Here is a 17281-nt window from a genome sequence, read left to right as displayed (position 1 = left end):
CCGTGCCGCATTTGTTAAAGATGGAAAAGAGCCTCACACACATGCATCAGCACACCTACACACTCTCTGCTCGGTTCGTCTTCTGCTTTGTGCTCAGAAGATGAATATAAACAGTCAAAAACACAATCAACTACATCCAAAGCTTAACACGTTTTTCATTTTCCTCATATTTAGGTTTTCGCTAAATCAACCTAAAATTAACAGTTTTTTTGTTCTGACGTTTTGAAGGTTGATCCTATATAGTTCTTTACTCTGTATAAATCTAGACTCAAATGAATCAGTAGTTGTCTTACAGTAAAATAGAGTTATCAAATGAATATGCATAGAAGTTCAGATCAACTGATCTTGGGAAAATGTTATGAGAAACCTTTAAATTCAATCTGATATTGATTTGCGATACCTTGGCACATTTTAAGACATTTTAGAGAGTTTTTTTACATACGAGATAACTGCAATCTTTTTCGTTTTTGTTTTGCATCTGAAAAGCATAAATGAAAATAATTTTTTATTATTTAATTCATTTTTTTATTTTATTTGTTGTTTGTTTTGTTTATATGACTATTTTCATGTTTGGTTTTGATTTATAATTTTTTTTTATGTTTATTTTTTATAATTTTTATTTTGTTTGTGTTCTTTGTTTAGCATGTTTCTATTTCCATTTTGATACTTATATGTTTAATAATTTTTTTTTAAATATATAAATTCTCTCATTTTAACGTTACTTTCCCATCTTTTGTAGTACAAGAAAACCTGTTCTTAGAGAAAAAACATCTGAAAAGGACTAGATGGGTTTGTTGCACAGACTCTTCAAAGGATCTTCATCAATAGTGTAGAGTTACACACTCAGACTCGTATAATGTAGCAGCTCTAATGGGAGACGGACAGGCGACTGTAACACACTGAATATCCTCATCTACACAAAGTGCTGTACCTTAAGAGACATTTTCAACATCAAGCTGATTTTAAGATATAAAAGTAATTTGTTTTGAATGTCTGATGTTGTAAGTTTTCAGTTTGATATCAGTTTCATATTTAGGGCACTGATTAAAATAAAATCTATGACAGTTGCATTTATTCCACAAAATAACAGGCAGCACATTTGTTTTCATCACTGATAATATGTTTCTTGAGCAGCGAATCAGCATTTAAGAATGATTTCTGAAGATCATGTGACTCTGAAGACTGGAGGAATGATGCTGAAAATACAGCTGCACATCACAGGAATAAATTACATTTTACAATATATTTAAGTAGAAATCAGTCATTTCAAATTTTAATAATATGTCAGTTTTTACTGCAGTTATTCCAAACTGACCAGAATTTGATCACTATTTTTTATTCCCAATCATTAAATGAAAATGCATGGAAGAAGTGCAGTGCACCACATCACAACTACTTTAATGATCCTGATGAATGTCCTGACAGCTGGAAAGCCTTCAGTGATAAAGTTTGACAGCGAGGTTTGTTCTGGGAGAACAACAGAGAATTTCAGATGTTCGGCTCTTTTAGGTCCTCATTTTCTGCCTGTTATTCCTTCATGCGGCCTCTTGTGCGAGTGACTGACTCTATTGTCATCGATACATTGTAAATCAGTACATTTTGGAGGGAAACCGATAGCACATCTGTGACACACACACACTGCGCCCTCAGGGTCAAACCCCTGTCTGACCAGACACAACAGTGTGTGTGTGTGTGTTTGAGGGTGTGTTTTGTGTCTCTTGACTCAACAAGAAGTTCCCTCCAAAATTTCTATTCTCATTCATCGGGCCAGCCGCTTCCCTCGGGGGCTAAACCCACACTTTAGACAGCGGTGTGTGTGTGTGTGTGTGTGTTTAGCCCAGCCCCACAGGAGCTCACCGCTGCAGACACAGCGGGGGAGAGATACCTCCTCCACTCGTCCTGAAAACACCACTGAAAAGATTGCAGACTGAAAGAGAGTCTCTTTGTCACATTTACAATGTACAAGAGTGGAACCTCAATTGACTCGACTTGCTTGTCCTGTGTGAAACATTTACTACAAACAAATATACAAATAAATCATGAATTGTTAGGTTAAATGATGTCCTATGCAGGTCTGGAAGTTGTTTCAAAGTGAAAATATAATAGAAACATGTGATTTACCATGAAACTAGTGTGACTTGGTCATCTCAGTCACATATAATTTGCTGTTTTGACCAACTACTTCAGCTGTATTCATGCATGACATGCAGAACAGTTTTAAAGCATTTAAAAATGCATTGTTTTTAATTATATTACATGCAGATTTCCTGTTAAATTAAATACTAAATGATATATTTGTACTTTACAAGATTAATTTGTTACACCGAAGATAAAAGTCATGCAAAATGAACATACATACTGTATGTAATATCACGATCATTTGATCTTATATTCAAGTATCAAATTTGAGTTTTCATTCCTACAAATAGTTTGTATAAATGAAAATATGAAATAGGCTAAAAATGCATGCATATTGTCAACTACTTTTTATGTTTATTGATTCATTTTAACTTTAAAACATCACTTTTCTAAGAAAAGTGTTCTTTCTAATTGATTTTCTGTGGATGTTCTTATTCTTTAGAAATGGAGTTTTTCCTAATTATTTAAAGTGTTCTTCTTAATTATCTGAGCGCATGCATCAAACCTCTTAAGAAATGCCGATGTAATTGGGTGTTATGACTAAGGGTCTTCTTAACTTAAGGGGTTTGTTGCATCTGCTGGTTATTTGTCACACAAGTGTCTTTAGCTCTTGATGTTTCATTCCTCAGGTTCTTCAGATCAGTGGGATCTGGCTTCTTTAAGGCACTGATAGGAGATGGTTTAATTGAGAACTGGAAAAAGTGGCACATGGCTTTGAGACATCTTTGGTTCTAATTGGAACCTTTGAGTTTAAGAGTGTATCGTTTAATTTCAGCCCTTTCTCTCTCTCTCTCTCTCTGTGTGTGTGTGTGTGTTGGAGGTGGGCTCATGTTTTAGAGGGAATTCCCTTTACTCATTATAGTGAATGAATCCCAACATCTTTGTGTTCATGGGTGTGTTTATGAGTGTGTGTAATTATACGTGCACAGTGTGTTTTAATTCTCATAAAGTTGTAATGCATGCATGTGTTAAAAGGATTTTACATCTTGCTGTTCTGTTTTTTTCTTCTTTCTTTTTGTTTCCACCACAGAATTAAAAAAAGTAATATTTTATTTCAAAATTAGGACTATTTTCACACAATTCCAAGGTTATTTCTAACAATTTGAACTCTTCTTGTGCAGAATTGCAATTTAAAGTAAAAAATCAAGAATTGTGAGGTGATTATCTTTTATCTCAGAATTCTGAGTTTGCCTTGCAATTCTTAGAATTCTCAGAATGTCCAAAAGATTATTTCATCCATTGCAGAAACAAGCTTTTTTTTTTCATTTTAATCATTTGTATGCATTAATTTGTTTTAGCCTTTTTCTTAATATTGATTTTTTTTATTCTGTTGTAAAAAAAAATATATATTATTCTGTTGTTTTTCCCTTCAAAAAATTTTTTTGAAAAAAAGATAACATTTTCTGTCATTATTTATGTTACTTTACAATTTGTTGACCAGAAATAAAGATCAGACAAAGGCATTTTATCATCAGTGTCTAGGGTTTGTCCAAATCACTGACCCTAAATATGATCACTAATAAAAATGCTGCTCCACAAACAGAGCAGTGTGAATGCTTGAGCGTCTCCCCAGGGCAGGGAGTTTTTATACACCTCCTTAAACAGGAAACATTCATTAGAGGGTGTGTGTGACCTTTGACCCCACAGCTGAGGGCAGGAGTGACCCCTCGCTAGTACAGGAAGGATGAACTCTTGCCTAAACACGCATGATTGATGCACGCTAACACGTCGCCGCCCTACAGTGAGTTAACACTGATACTTCTGAATGAGTGTCAGTGAATGAAGCATCCGTCTCATTCTGTCATGCTGCCAAAGCACAAACACGGTGTAATTGTGCTACTTTTGTGTGTCCCGCTCAGTGAAGTGGCATCTCTTGTTCAGATTAGCAGGATTACCTGAAACCTTGCCAACTTCTCTCTTTCCTTCCTCCAGTTTTCAAGGAAACAGTCTGTGTGCAAAAGTATGAATATGGCAGGGTTGTGGAGGTTATTGTGCGTGCTTTATGCTTCGTTGCAATGCTTTGAGGCCCAAATTTGAGCACTTTGGGGATGTGCTCAACTGGAAAAAGTCATTTTAATTGCAAAAGTTTTCTTTTTGGGTTAGGAATTGAGTTTATTTGAAAATAATATGTTGTGTCCTCATTTACTTGAGTGTGCGTGTACATTTGCTTTGCTTTCATTGTGAGAGCCAAATGTGTCCTCGCTAGTTAAAAGATCCAAAAATGACACAAATAATGTCTTAATTAAAATGTAGAATGTGTCCACATGTAAAGTAAAATCTAAAATCAGATGCTTTCTGGTAGCCAATAATGCTTAAATGAGAAATGGCTTTAAAAAATGTTTTAAAATGGCTTAAGATGTGGAGAATGAGTTTAATTAAGAGAATTTAAATATTAAATATTATTAGTTCATTATAAAAATAATAATATATATATATCAAAGGATAATTCAATAAATAGCAGATTTGTTTAGCATTTACTTTATGACTTTTTTTTAAAAAGGGTTATTTTAGTATTTTTATATAATGTTTATATATTATATTGAGAATTAGCTTTTATTTGATTGTTTATCAGTTAGCCCAAATGAACTAATTGTACATTTAATTTTAGTAAAATGTTAAGTTCAATTGAATTTAAGTTTCAGAAATTTTGTTATATATATTTTTTAAAGAAACTACTATTGTTTCTGCCCAATTTTTTTGTGTACAGTAAATAACTTTGTTTTTCTTATTTTTTATTTTAATTTATTTATTTACTTATAGTCACCTATTACAGTTAGTTTCCCATTTAAATCTAATGTTTTATTTTATTATATTTTACTTTAATTATACAGAATATATATATTTTTTTATGGTTTTTACCATGGCACAAGTATTAAGATTGCTTAGTCCAAAAAGAGATATAAGTATCTCTGCAGATGCTGCAGATTAGGATGCTGGGTGTTGATGCATTGCTGTTTTGTTGGATTTGTTGGGAACTGAACATCACAGCTGTGCAGATCTGTATTATAGTGAGTGTCTATGTTTATGTGTATGTGTGTGTTTGCTTATGGGATCAGAGTCTTAATCCTGCTGTGCTGAACTGGACACACACATGATAACTGTTTTGTGCACAGAATCTTAATGTGATTTTAGAACTGGCATCTGTTAAGCTGCTTTGTAATGTGCAATGTGAATCCAGAAAGCTGCTCTTTCCTCAAGTCTGTGAGGAATAGGGAGTTATGTATTGGTTTAGCCTGTCTTACCCATCAGGGTGTTTGTCATTGCTACTCTGAGATAAACTGTATTTGCTCTTTGTCTAATGTGAAGACAGTTTTTGAAGACATACAGGGCTGTGTTTCCCCAAAGCATCATGAGCATAAATTGATCGTAGCTCTATTGATTTCAATGGGTCTATGATGTACTTAAGCATACAGTGTTTTTGGTAAATGCAGCTCTGAATTATTGGATTGATTAGCATATATACATTTTGGTATCAACAAGAGTAACATCACCTGAGGGATCTTTAACTTCTACAGTATGTCCCAAGCTTTTTCCTCATTAAAACTCATTGAAAAAAGTCATTTTATTCACAATATAGATTTGAATGCTTCTCACTTGTACCAGACCCACAGTGTAAGTGCATTCAAATTGAATTGTAATTTTCATCCATTCACTGCTGAGGAAGTGATGCAATGCTATTTTCCCAAATCTGTCCTGGTGAAGAAACAAACTCATCTACACGGATGGCCAGTCAGTTTTAAGCAAATTTTCAGTTTTGGGTGACAGTCCTGTGCTGTTATTTTAATGACATGATTTTAGCAGTCCTATAAGATCATTGCATATCATGACACTGTTAGGAAATGATCGTATGCTACCTCACATGCTCGATGCGGTTTCTCTATACTATAGTCTGTAAATGAAGTTGAAAAATGTTTTTTTTATGAGGTTCAGCAGTATGTAATTAACAGATCAGATAAAAACAAGTGACAGGTGCATTGATTCAGGACTTGATTAGCTGGATCAGGTGTGATTAATTAAGGTTGAAGCTAAACTTATCGTTATGGCACTCCAATAAACAACAGAAGAAGAAGAAGAAGGAACCCCATCCCTAATCTAATAGCGCATCTGTCATATAAGATCTAGTAGACATTGTAAGTATTAACATTGTGTTTTTGGCCTAGTTTCACAAGCAGAATTAGGCTTTAGTTAAGGTGTTTTTTCATTTTTAGTTTTAATGTGCCTTATCTTGAAACCGATTAAGGGCACTGACATTAAGAATTGTCAGTATGAGTTGCTTTCAGTAAGACAAGATCAAAGATGCATTTTAATCTGAGACTAAGATTAAGCCTGTTAAAAATATATATATATTTTAAAATAATGGAGCAGTGAAGAATTTATTTAATCTATTAAACTAGGACTAATGTTTTTGCACTTTTACCTGTCAGAAGATATACTCCCATTATTTATATACAGTCCTTCTTGCAGACAAAATGTTTAAAAATAATATGCATGCAAACAAACGTGTAATCATAGAATTCCTCTTTAGACCTGAAGCATGATGCTGATGCCAGTGGTTTCATTTTTCTGTCTGCTCTCTCCGACTCTAGCGATTACTGAAGGTACCACTTTTATTTATATTTCTATTGATTTTAATCTTAAAAAACCTTCTTTTAAGTTTATTCTGGTTTTGTCTTGCAGTGGGCCTCAGTGGTAACCTGCTTCTGTTTCCAATCAAGACTAACACCAGCTTTGTTAAACTCCTTCCTGAAGAGCCACTGAGTCTTTCAGCGTTTACTCTCTGCATGCGTGTGGCGACAGAGCTCCAGGGTGACCGGGAGATCATTCTGTTCGCTTACCGCACGCCTGAGTTTGATGAACTCAACGTGTGGAGACGTGACGATGGTTGTGTGGCCTTGGTAATCCAGTCTAATGGCGAAGAAGCATTTTTCCATCTGCCTCCTCTCTCCACCTTCCAGACTCACCTGTGTGTCACCTGGAGCTCTGCGTCTGGTCTCACTGCTTTCTGGGTGGATGGACGTCGCAGTTCGTTCCAGATCTATAGAAAAGGTTACTCAATCCGTCCTGGTGGCACCGTCGTGCTCGGCCAGGACCCTGATAGATATCTGGGTGCCTTTAACGCAGAGCAGAGTTTTGTAGGAGAAATTTCAGATGTGCAAATGTGGGACTATGTCCTCCCTGGCAGTCAGATTAAGGCGGTTTATTCAAACCAGGAACCGTATGTGCCAAAGGGAAACGTGTTCGACTGGAACACCGTGGAATATGAGATTAATGGAAATGTGCTAGTGGTGCAAATTAACTGATTCTGATCAGTTGTCACGTCTCACACCGGCTCATCCACGCAGTTATGTCAATTTCTATAATCGATTCATCTGTTTTAATGATTTTCAAAACTGTAAGGGCCAACAAGTAGGAATTGTTCACAAAAGTAACCAGTAAAAGCTCTCTGCATTACAACTGCAGTGTCTGTTCATAATTTTGAAAGTTGTTTGTGCATGTGTTGCCTATATACAGTATATACACGCACCTTTTTAGACACTTTTATCCAAAGTCCCTCTTTGTATATTTGTGAAAATGTGACCATTTTTATCTAAAGACAATGCTTTACTGTGTGATTTGCATTACTCATGTTATGTTTTGGTTGTAATGCCATTTCCATCACAACCATAGACTGTTAAAAAAAATAAAAAAAATAAGCAAAATTTTAAAAGTTCACCGGCCGGAAACGAGAGCTTCGCCAGGAACACTTCTATAGCGCCCTCTACTGCACTGCGATGGAACGACAAGTTCACTGAAATGCACTCAAACGTGCTTCTAGGGTTCTTATCTCTTGTTACTCCAGATTGGGTTCTTTAATTTCATTTTCTGTAACGCAATTGGTGTGTTTTGGAAACTTGGTAAGTTTTAGGAATGTAGAGACGTTTGTACATGGTTTTTATATATCTGTTGTATCGGTACAATAATATGTGAAAATCCATGGCGTTTGTGCTAATGCTGTAGCGCTTCACCTCATGTCCGCTAGAGGTCGTGGTTGAGCTTCATATTCCCCACAAGAGTCAGGAAAGATTGATGCTTGATATTTACCTCAAAAATGAAGGTGGTGAAGACCAATTATTATCCTTAAGTGAACTAAATAATAAAACACTAAAATATTCCAGCGTTGAATAAACAGCCTGTTTAATTATTCTTGTCCCATATATTTAGATGTAGGCTATTTTATATGTTTACTGTTAAAAATATTTTCTGATCGTAATCAAATGAGTTTATATTTATTGATAGGCCTGTGTGTGTGTGTATGTATTTTATATGGATTGGCCTATTTCATTTCAATTAAAGATTGTCACATTTAGGTCCTTCAATACCAAATTATTTGTGTCTAATAATTTCATTAAATCGGTGAACATTTGTTATTGAAGAAATTTATTTTAGACGATTGAACATATTTAGCAAATTTCTTTAAATTGGGTTTATGTTTTATTTAATCCCGTAATGTAAAATCTAAAAACAATATAAGTAGATTGTATTAGTTTTTTGTTTTTTATTGTTTTGTAAAAAAAAAAAAAGAGACGAGAGAGAGAGAGAAAAATTAAACCTTTCACTTTTATTTTATTATTATTATTATTATTATTTTTGTACATATTCTTCCACTGAGAGTTTGTTCCTTGTTAGAAATTTTAAATGTGTCTAGCCATTTATTTTGGCAAATGTCAATCAGTTTAATAATTTTACATTTCCTGTAGGCAACAACATAATTGTTCATAGGTTATTTATGTGTATGTTTAAGTTTATTCTCTGAAAACAACTGTGATAATAATCATGTCTGTTGTGACCAGCTGCATTTTGACATCTGTGTTTGTGTCAGGTGACCTTTCAGATGCATGTGTAAGAAAGCAGGTGAGAGGTTTGGGGACCTTCAGGTTTTCTGTCTAGGGCCCGTTGACCGTCTCGTCCCTGCAGCCTTGACCTTTCAGTGAGGAGGAGCTTCTTCTCAGGTACAGCTCACGGTCACAGTTCACCTTTATCACAGCAGAGCAACACGTCAGGATCAATACTGTACACCTGTAATCACTGTATCACCACGTCTTACGGCAAACCACTTTACCCCACAGCCCTCCTAACCCCAACATTAACCTCTTTCACACAATCTGTCCGCTTGTATTTGTGTTCCTGGAGCACAAAAGCAGTCTTAAGTCTCTGGGGTATATTTGTAGCTATAGCCAAAAATACATTGCATGCGTCAAAATGATCGATTTTTCTTTAAAGCCAAAAATCATTAGGACATTAAGTAAAGATCATGTTCCATGAAGATATTTTGTAAATTTCCTACTGTAAATATATCAAAACTTAATTTTGGATTAGTAATATGCATTGCTAAGAATTAATTTGGACAACTTTAAAGGGGATTTTTTTTTTTTTTTGTGCACCCTCAGATTCCAGATTTTCAAATAGTTGTATCTCGGCCAAATATTGTCAGATCCTAACAAACCATACATCAATGTATTCATTCAGCTTTAATATGATATATATGTCTAAATGTACTGGTTTTGTGGTCCAGGGTCACATTTATTAAGCATTCATACTGTAAACTAAACTTAAATATTTTTTTTCACAACTTTCTTGCAATGCTGAAACAAAGATATTCACACAAGCACTAAAATATGTTGAACATTTTATTGCAGGATTTTTTTATGCATCTTAAAAGAACACAAAATTCACACTGATGAAACAGTAATGTGAGATTAGCAGTAGTTTTATTGTGTGAAACAATCATATTTGCTTCTTATTTGAATGTCGATTATTTACAGAAGACTAGTCTTAAAACAAACTTATGGAGTGAAGAAATGCAAGAATAAATAAAATATGTGACATGTCAGAAAACTACATATATTACAAACAAATATATTAAATAGTTTAAAGTTGTAGTTCCTTAACCTAAACCAGGGTTTGAATTGTGTCCTCATTCTGTACATGGATTTGAATTTAATTAACATGTGTGTATTCATGTATTTTGTCCTTCATATTTTCCTCCATCAGTTCTTTTTGGCATAAGCTGCTTGATTTAAATCTGTGCTTGATTCTTCATACCTGTATCTTCTTTTCCACAGTTGATTTTGTAAAGCATGTAGTGTTTTCTATAGTGTTACTCTGGGTTGAGTTGGTTTTTTAAAGAAGTATTATCTGCTCACCAAAGGTTCAAATTTATTTGATCAAAAATAGAGTAAAAACTGTCAAACTGCTAAATACTATTGCAATTTCAAATAACTGGTTTCTTTTATAGTAAATCATACATTTTAGTGATTTAAAGCTGTATTTTCAGCATCATTCCTCCAGTCTTCAGTGTCACATGATCCTTCAGAAATAGTTATTATATGCTGATTGGCTGCTCAAGAAACATTTCTGATTATTATTATTATTAATTTTTTTGGGGAAACTTATATTTTTGCAGATACTGATTTTATTTTTCAGGATTTGTTTATTCATAGAAATGTATATAAAAAATGGAATCTTTTGCAGTTTTTACTGTCATGTTTTGCAGAGTAAAAGTATTAATTACTTTCAACAAAGAAGCATGAATTCAGTCGTGTGTCCAGTGTAAATGATGTAAGTTTATTCTTCTGGTTCATGTTCGTTACACCAGTGTGTCGTTGGTTGTTAAAGGGCTGCTCGGACAAAGCGTGTCCAGATGTTGAATGGACGGCGGTCTGTTAGGTGTTTTGGAGCAGAGGAAGACACTTGAGTCTGCTTCACACTTGGTGGTTCTGCTGTGCCACAGAGCTTCAGCCGTCCCGGGCCGAATCGCCATCCCACCGTCGGACAGCACCTCTGTCTTCACCACAGTCTCCTGGGACGGATTGAGTTTCATCAGCGCTTCCAGAGAGCACTTCTGCCTTTCTTTAACACCGCCTCCTCGCTCCACCGCATCTCTCTCGTATTTATCCTCCTCCTCTTCCTCCTCCTCGTCGTCTTCAGTCTCGGAGCAGTTTTCATCGCCTGTGTCTTTTGTTTCTCCTGGAACGTCTCCAGCTGCGTTCGTGAGCCCTGCTTGGTCTTTTTTGATGGATAGATCGAGCGGCCCCTCGTTGGAGCGGGCCGTGTGCTCCAGCGCCTGTTGGATGTGGGACAGCTCTGAGCGGATCTTTCCCAGGTGCGCCCACAGGTGGCACTGGTCCGGCAGAGACGCGGCACGCTGCTCTGTGTTCTGGTACTCCTGCAGTAACGTGCTGAAGTCCTGCAGGAGCGCAGCTGCCGGGTCCACGTCTCTCTCCATTCCTCTCTGTCTCGCCTCCAGCTGCTCAGACATATGCGGCGGGGACGAGACGTCACTGCGGGGGCTGTGAAAACACAGTTTAATTGTAACTAAATACCATTCATCAACTCCATCCTGAGCGTGTAGTACACAGAGAGAGAGAACAGTCAGGCAAGACGTCCCTGGTGTATATATTTATATCTAGATGCAGTGTATCTAGGATGTCTGTTTCTGGATATCTTTAAATACTCCTTATTTTCTCTCAAAGTAATAAGCACAAGAGGTCATGCTTTTCAACACTTAGGCTTAACATTAAGTTGTGTCTACAGTACTGGTTTAATATGGTAAAATCATTGAAACACACTGTCAGATTGTTTATATACAGAGTCTTATATAAAGTAAAAGACAAAGTAGGTTTTATATATATATATATATATATATATATATATATATATATATATATATATATAAAAATATATATATTAAGAAATAGTTCATTTAATAATAATAATAATCATAATTATATATAGGCCTATATATATATATATATATATATATATATATATATATATATATATATTATTAATTTTAGTTTTTATTATAGTTAAATGTAATTTTAATATAGAGTGTGTGTGGTTTGTTATATTATATTATATTATATTATATTATAAAAATAATAGCATTTGGAGTAAGCAATTCTTGCTTATGTTATAAGCTCCAAATAAAAATTGATAATTTATATAAGAAAATTAATATAATAATTTAATAACAATTTATAAAATTACAAACAAAATTATATATGCAAAATTATAGAAACATATATGACATTTTTATAATTTTGTATATATAATTTATTTTTGTAATTTTATAAATTGTTATATATAATTTGTATGTATATATATATATATATATATATATATATATATATATTAATAGAGAGAGAGAGGTTAGAGCTATGTTATTATTATTAATAATAATACATATATTAATTTTTATTAATACAAATATACTTATTATTTATTGGTTTAATAAATATGTATATTTACAATACAGCAGGTTTTAAAGAAAGTCCCGTCATCTTACCTGTTGTGTATTGGCAGCCTGCTGGACATCATGGAGGCGATGGATGCAGATTTGTGAGCGTTTTTCAAAGAGTCGAGGGCAAACTCAAGAGCTGGTTTCTTCTCTCCTGGTGCACCATGGGAGTCCAAGGACACCGCTGTCCTCTTCAGACTTTGCTCTCTGATGAAGGACGTGTCCTGCAGCCAGCCGCTCTTCCCGTCCCTGGACCGTATCCTCTCCTTCACGCCGTGGCTCCGTTCTGGGGAGGAGGAGGAGGGCGACGGCCAGGCCGCAGGCGAGGATGTGGGCCGCAGGGCCGGGACCTTCCACAGGTTGAGTTTGGGAGGGTATGTCGGGGCCGGCAGGCTTACGGTTGGCGGTTTGATGAGCTTTCCAGTCTCAGAGGACGTTGAGGAAGGCGTCGCTCCGAAAGTGTGCTCGCACAGGAAAGGGTAATACAGGTGAGGAGGAAGTAAAGAACGCTCCGAGTGTCTTTGTGCATGGGTTGATGCCAGGAACGGCAGCGGTGCGCTTGTGTTCGCTGTACTCGCAGGTAAGCTAAGTGCTGGATTTAGATACGAAAGGAGTCCAGGAGCCAACGGATATCCAACGCCGAGCAGAGACAGATTGAAACCTGGTGTTTCTGGGCATTCGAGTTGACCCGTGGATGCCGGTGGAGGATAACAAGGCAGAGAAGACACCACCGGATCAGATTTGGGCTTCGCACCAGACGTCTGGTTGCTTAAGATGCGCCATTGCTCCGAAAGCAACGCCGCTGGTCCAGAAAGAGACATTCTATAGTGTCTGAGTTTTGACTCCACTTCGACTGAACGTGCTCGCAAAAGTTGCTCCTCGAGCGAGAAGACGTCGGCCATCACCAGTTCAGCTTCTTGCTTTGATCGCTTGCTTCCTCTCGAATCCATAGATTCAGGATTCATAACCGTCGATGCACTGGGCTCCACAACCTCTTTGTCTTTCTCCACGTCTCTTTCAGATTCTCCTTTCTCACCCTCTTCCAGACTCGCTGCCGAATGCGAGGGCTCGTCTGACATCGCGACCCGCTCTGAGTGACCCTTAGCGGGGCTACGTGAGCGAACGCCGCCCTGCTGGAGCCGGAGCTGCTCTTTTTTATACGGCCAGTCGGACTCGATGAGCAGCGACAGGGAGTTCTTGCACAGGCTGTACTTCATGTGGTTGTACAGGTGGGATTTCTCCATGCAGGTGAACGGACACTGGAAGCATTTGTAGTTGTAGGGTTTGCCCCAAGGCCTCGGGATGTAGTGCGGCTTTTTGGGCTTGCGTTCCTTGTGTTTACAGCCCACCTTACAGTCGTCCTTCGACATGGTGCGAAATGAAAACAGTCACAAAACGGGATTCTCTCAAAGCTGGATGTCTGAAGGGTTATGTGTGTTTCTGAGGACAGGTTTGCATTAAGTGTGTGTTTGTAGGATGAATTGTGTGTGTAATCTTGTAAACTTGTATTTGGTCAGGACTAGGATGATGTGGGAATGCAGCCATCAGATTTCAGCTGTTGAGAAAATCAAGAAAATATGATTACATCTTTGATTATAAAATATCATTTCTTAATGTAAAATACTTAAAATTGTTGTATATATATATACATTACATTTAGAATTCTATCAAACATTATTTTAACTATTTAATAATATTTGAAATTATTTATTAAGTCAGGTAAATATTAACAAAAATATTTTATTTAAATATTGAAAAATATGTAAACAAAGTATTATTTTATTAATGTAATCAAATTTTAAATTGTAAAAGTCTGATAAAAGTAAAAGTAAAAAAAAAAAAGTCATGATTACAACAAAAGTTTCAAAAGTTTTAGATTTGGACACATTTGGAAATTGTTTTAAATGTAATTATATAATATATTATTTAAAAAAATATTATTACTTAATATAATAAGATTTTAAATGATCATATTTAATGACTTAAAGTATTATTACAGGTAAACAATAATTTAACAATTTTAAATTACATTTAATATTTTTTTAATATTAAAAATAACAGTGAAGAATGAATGAGTTTTTAGTGTAATATGTATTTATAAATATAAAATATTTAGAAATATATTTATAATAATAAATATTTATATTTGAATGGAGAGAAAACACTTGCCAGGTAACGTCAGTGTAGAAGTCATGTTTGCAACCCAATTTAATTTGGTAATCTGAAATTAGACATTTATTGACTAAATGGAAAACAATGTATTAAACAGGATGTAAATGCATTAATTAGAAATTGATTGGATGGGTTTAAGTGTCAGGTGGCTGTAAACATGAGAAGGCATGATGACTTAATAAAAACTGATATTTTACATCATTTTGTAACGTGTCATAAGAAAGTAAATCGAGTCAGTTTGGACTTCACATAGACTTTTGTGGTTTTCTCAGAAGTGCCGAAAGTCCTCTATCTGCCACCTTTCATTACGTCCAGTGTTGCAGCGGCGAGGTGTGTGTGTGTGTGTGTGTTTCTGGAGGCGGCTGCACCTGTGCGCTGCTCTCATGTTGACTGTAGTATTTACAGCAGGACCCTGAAGGTCAGCTGTAGGCACATCCTGACAAAGGGCAGAGGGACGCGAGGCTGCCCGCGTGTATGTGTGTTAATGAGAGATTGGCATCACGCCCGCGGGGCATCGTTAGCGGAGGAATGTGGGTCAAGGCAGAGTGACTGCTCTTTTACCCGCTCTATCAGTCCGTCCACGACCGTCATCTGTCTCTCTCATACATTACACTGTGTCTCATCATTCCTCTGCACAGCCACTGTGTGTTTCTCTCTTGCTTTGTCTTCTACAATCAAAGAAAGAATGACTTTTATCCTACTCTTCAATGAATAACAATTTTTTTTTTCAAATGCATTACTGAATAACTATTTTATAGATTTGCTTTTTATAATAGGCTTTTTATAATAATGTTTTACTATTAAGTCAAGTGATGCCCCCCCCCCCATTAATGGCACTTTTTTATAATTCATGTTTTGTTAATGCATTTTAAATGAAATATTATTACATGAAAGCATGCATCAAGGCCTTTAATAAATAAGTTAAAAACTTTAAGATGAACAGAATTGGTTTTCTAATTCGTTAAATGTAATTGAACTAATTAAGTTTGATATATTTTTGTTTTATTGTATTATTATATTTATATTTTACCATTTATTCATGCTTACTTTAACATTAGTTTTTCTAGAGCAACAAAAATAATCATTTTTATTTAAAAATTATTAAAAAAAAACTTTTTGTTGCTCTGACAGATATTTTATTGACAGATATTACTTAATGGAAATACTTTGCAGTAAGTAAATACATAAAAATTTATTTTTAAGGCATTGAAAAAACATTTTACATTTTTTATTTATTTTTCTGATATTTTTTTATACATTTTAAAATATTTAAAATAATAACAGTTAAAAATCATAAGTCTGTTTCAACCTATCATGAGCAAAGATTATATAAAATTCTAAATTAGAATATTATTTAAATACTTTTTCCTCTTAAACTTGTTTATATAGAAAAGAATTTAAACTACTGTACAGTTCAAAACTTTCAAAACAACTTTCAAAAATAACCAACTAAACCATAATTTGATGTAATTCAACTAATCATTTTTATTATTAATAAAAGCATTAAGAACAGGGCACAATGAAAGCAATTAAATTATGGCATATCACTCAAATGCTATGATATGATAAAAATACTCTTTATTCTTACTTTATTCTTGATTATTTATTATTTGCTCCTGGCGTTTTGCTTTGGGTGGAAAGAAAGAACAAAAAGCGAGAGAAGAGAATGAAGAAATCGACCAGATCACAGGCAGGAAATTAAAGGGAGGATGAAATGTCCCGCTGTGAGGCATGAGTTTTGTGCTCGTATCTCGGGGTGTTGAGACAATTAAAGCCCGAGGTTATTTCGGTTTAAAGAAGACGGGTGGCGATGAATTTCACCAAACTTTCATCTATTACAGCACTCAAAGAAAGAATGAAATCACATCTGCGGTGATCTGCCGCAATCTGTACATCCTCCAGTGTTTCGCTTGTTATAGATAATTCACAGGAACATTGTCTGTGTGTGTGTGTGTGTTATATTGTGGTTACGTCCCCCTCCTCGACCCGTTCTCTGGTTTTAACTGGACATCAAACGCTGCTGTTAGCGCTAATCAATAAAATTATTTTAGAGTTGTTCTCACTGCGGGACATTCTTTGTGGTGTGTCCGTTTTAAGGCCCTCGGGGTTCGGTCAGACACTGGTCGATGACACTCACATGAACACGCTGATCGCTGTGTGTTAAATATGTATTGTCTCGCTTAAATAGGGACGCTTGCTAAAAGCATCGACATGCTGCGACAGATCCAAGAACTGATAACACACAGAAGCGAACAAAAAAGATGATTGATTGGAAAGCAAATCGTCTGTCTAAGATACATTGGCATGTACAGTAATATTGTTGTAAAGCTATAGGCAACTCTTATTTGAAATGATATGTTGTTCTTTTGTGTGAAGCACACGTGTGAATGTTTTCTGTAATTCTGTGTGGACTCTGTTTGTGTGTGTGTGTGTGTGTGTGTGTGTGTGTGTGTGTCGTACCTCCACAGTAGTTCAGCAGAAAGCGCTGGATGGTGATGCATGATTTTTTTCTCAATTTAACTCTTGATGAAGGATCTAGAAAATAAACACTATCTAAAGTTAATTTCAGCTTTGATTTTCATATTTTATTAAAAGAATTAGTCAACATTTAATAAAAATGTTAAATCACTGTCTAATGTGCAAATGTCACTCTAATCTATATCAAAAATACACTTAATTATTTTATTATTA

At 35.4% G+C, this 17281-nt stretch overlaps 2 protein-coding genes across 4 annotated transcripts; one reads left to right on the top strand and one right to left on the bottom strand.

Annotated features, from left to right (window-relative positions):
- The first annotated feature begins 6120 nt into the window (after positions 1-6120).
- LOC128012924 (pentraxin fusion protein) lies at positions 6121-7593 on the top strand. Of its 3 annotated transcripts, none has more exons than XM_052595515.1 (3): positions 6121-6269; positions 6665-6737; positions 6817-7593. In XM_052595515.1, exons 2-3 carry the CDS (start codon positions 6674-6676, stop codon positions 7437-7439), a joined length of 687 nt encoding a protein of 228 aa, XP_052451475.1. In that variant the 5' UTR covers positions 6121-6269; positions 6665-6673; the 3' UTR covers positions 7440-7593. The 3 variants fall into 3 exon arrangements, with proteins under 3 accessions (XP_052451475.1, XP_052451476.1, XP_052451477.1); XM_052595516.1 differs by lacking the exon at positions 6121-6269 and adding an exon at positions 6275-6418; XM_052595517.1 differs by lacking the exon at positions 6121-6269 and adding an exon at positions 6379-6398.
- A 2200-nt stretch (positions 7594-9793) lies between these two features.
- Positions 9794-13960, bottom strand: prr35 (proline rich 35). The gene is made up of 2 exons (XM_052596521.1): positions 12467-13960; positions 9794-11468 (listed from the first exon to the last, which is right to left on the bottom strand). The coding sequence occupies exons 1-2, from the start codon at positions 13786-13788 to the stop codon at positions 10766-10768; spliced, it is 2025 nt and encodes a 674-aa protein (XP_052452481.1). The 5' UTR covers positions 13789-13960; the 3' UTR covers positions 9794-10765.
- Between the last annotated feature and the right edge of the window lie 3321 nt (positions 13961-17281).

The sequence above is a fragment of the Carassius gibelio genome, chromosome B24, assembly GCF_023724105.1.
Source record: "Carassius gibelio isolate Cgi1373 ecotype wild population from Czech Republic chromosome B24, carGib1.2-hapl.c, whole genome shotgun sequence".
In the NCBI taxonomy this organism is placed as follows: Eukaryota; Metazoa; Chordata; class Actinopteri; order Cypriniformes; family Cyprinidae; genus Carassius; species Carassius gibelio.
Note: the sequence above shows the minus strand (reverse complement) of the source record. Positions and strands in the feature narration are given on the sequence as shown.

Excerpts from the sequence above, each read along its gene's own strand:
- LOC128012924 (XM_052595515.1), top strand. The coding sequence starts at position 6,674 with ATGATGCTGATGCCAGTGGTTTCATTTTTCTGTCTGCTCTCTCCGACT. Across the intron at positions 6,738-6,816 it reads GACTCTAGCGATTACTGAAG|TGGGCCTCAGTGGTAACCTG; the intron begins GTACCACTTTTA and ends TTTGTCTTGCAG.
- prr35 (XM_052596521.1), bottom strand. The coding sequence starts at position 13,788 with ATGTCGAAGGACGACTGTAAGGTGGGCTGTAAACACAAGGAACGCAAG. Across the intron at positions 11,469-12,466 it reads AGGCTGCCAATACACAACAG|CCCCCGCAGTGACGTCTCGT; the intron begins GTAAGATGACGG and ends GTGTTTTCACAG.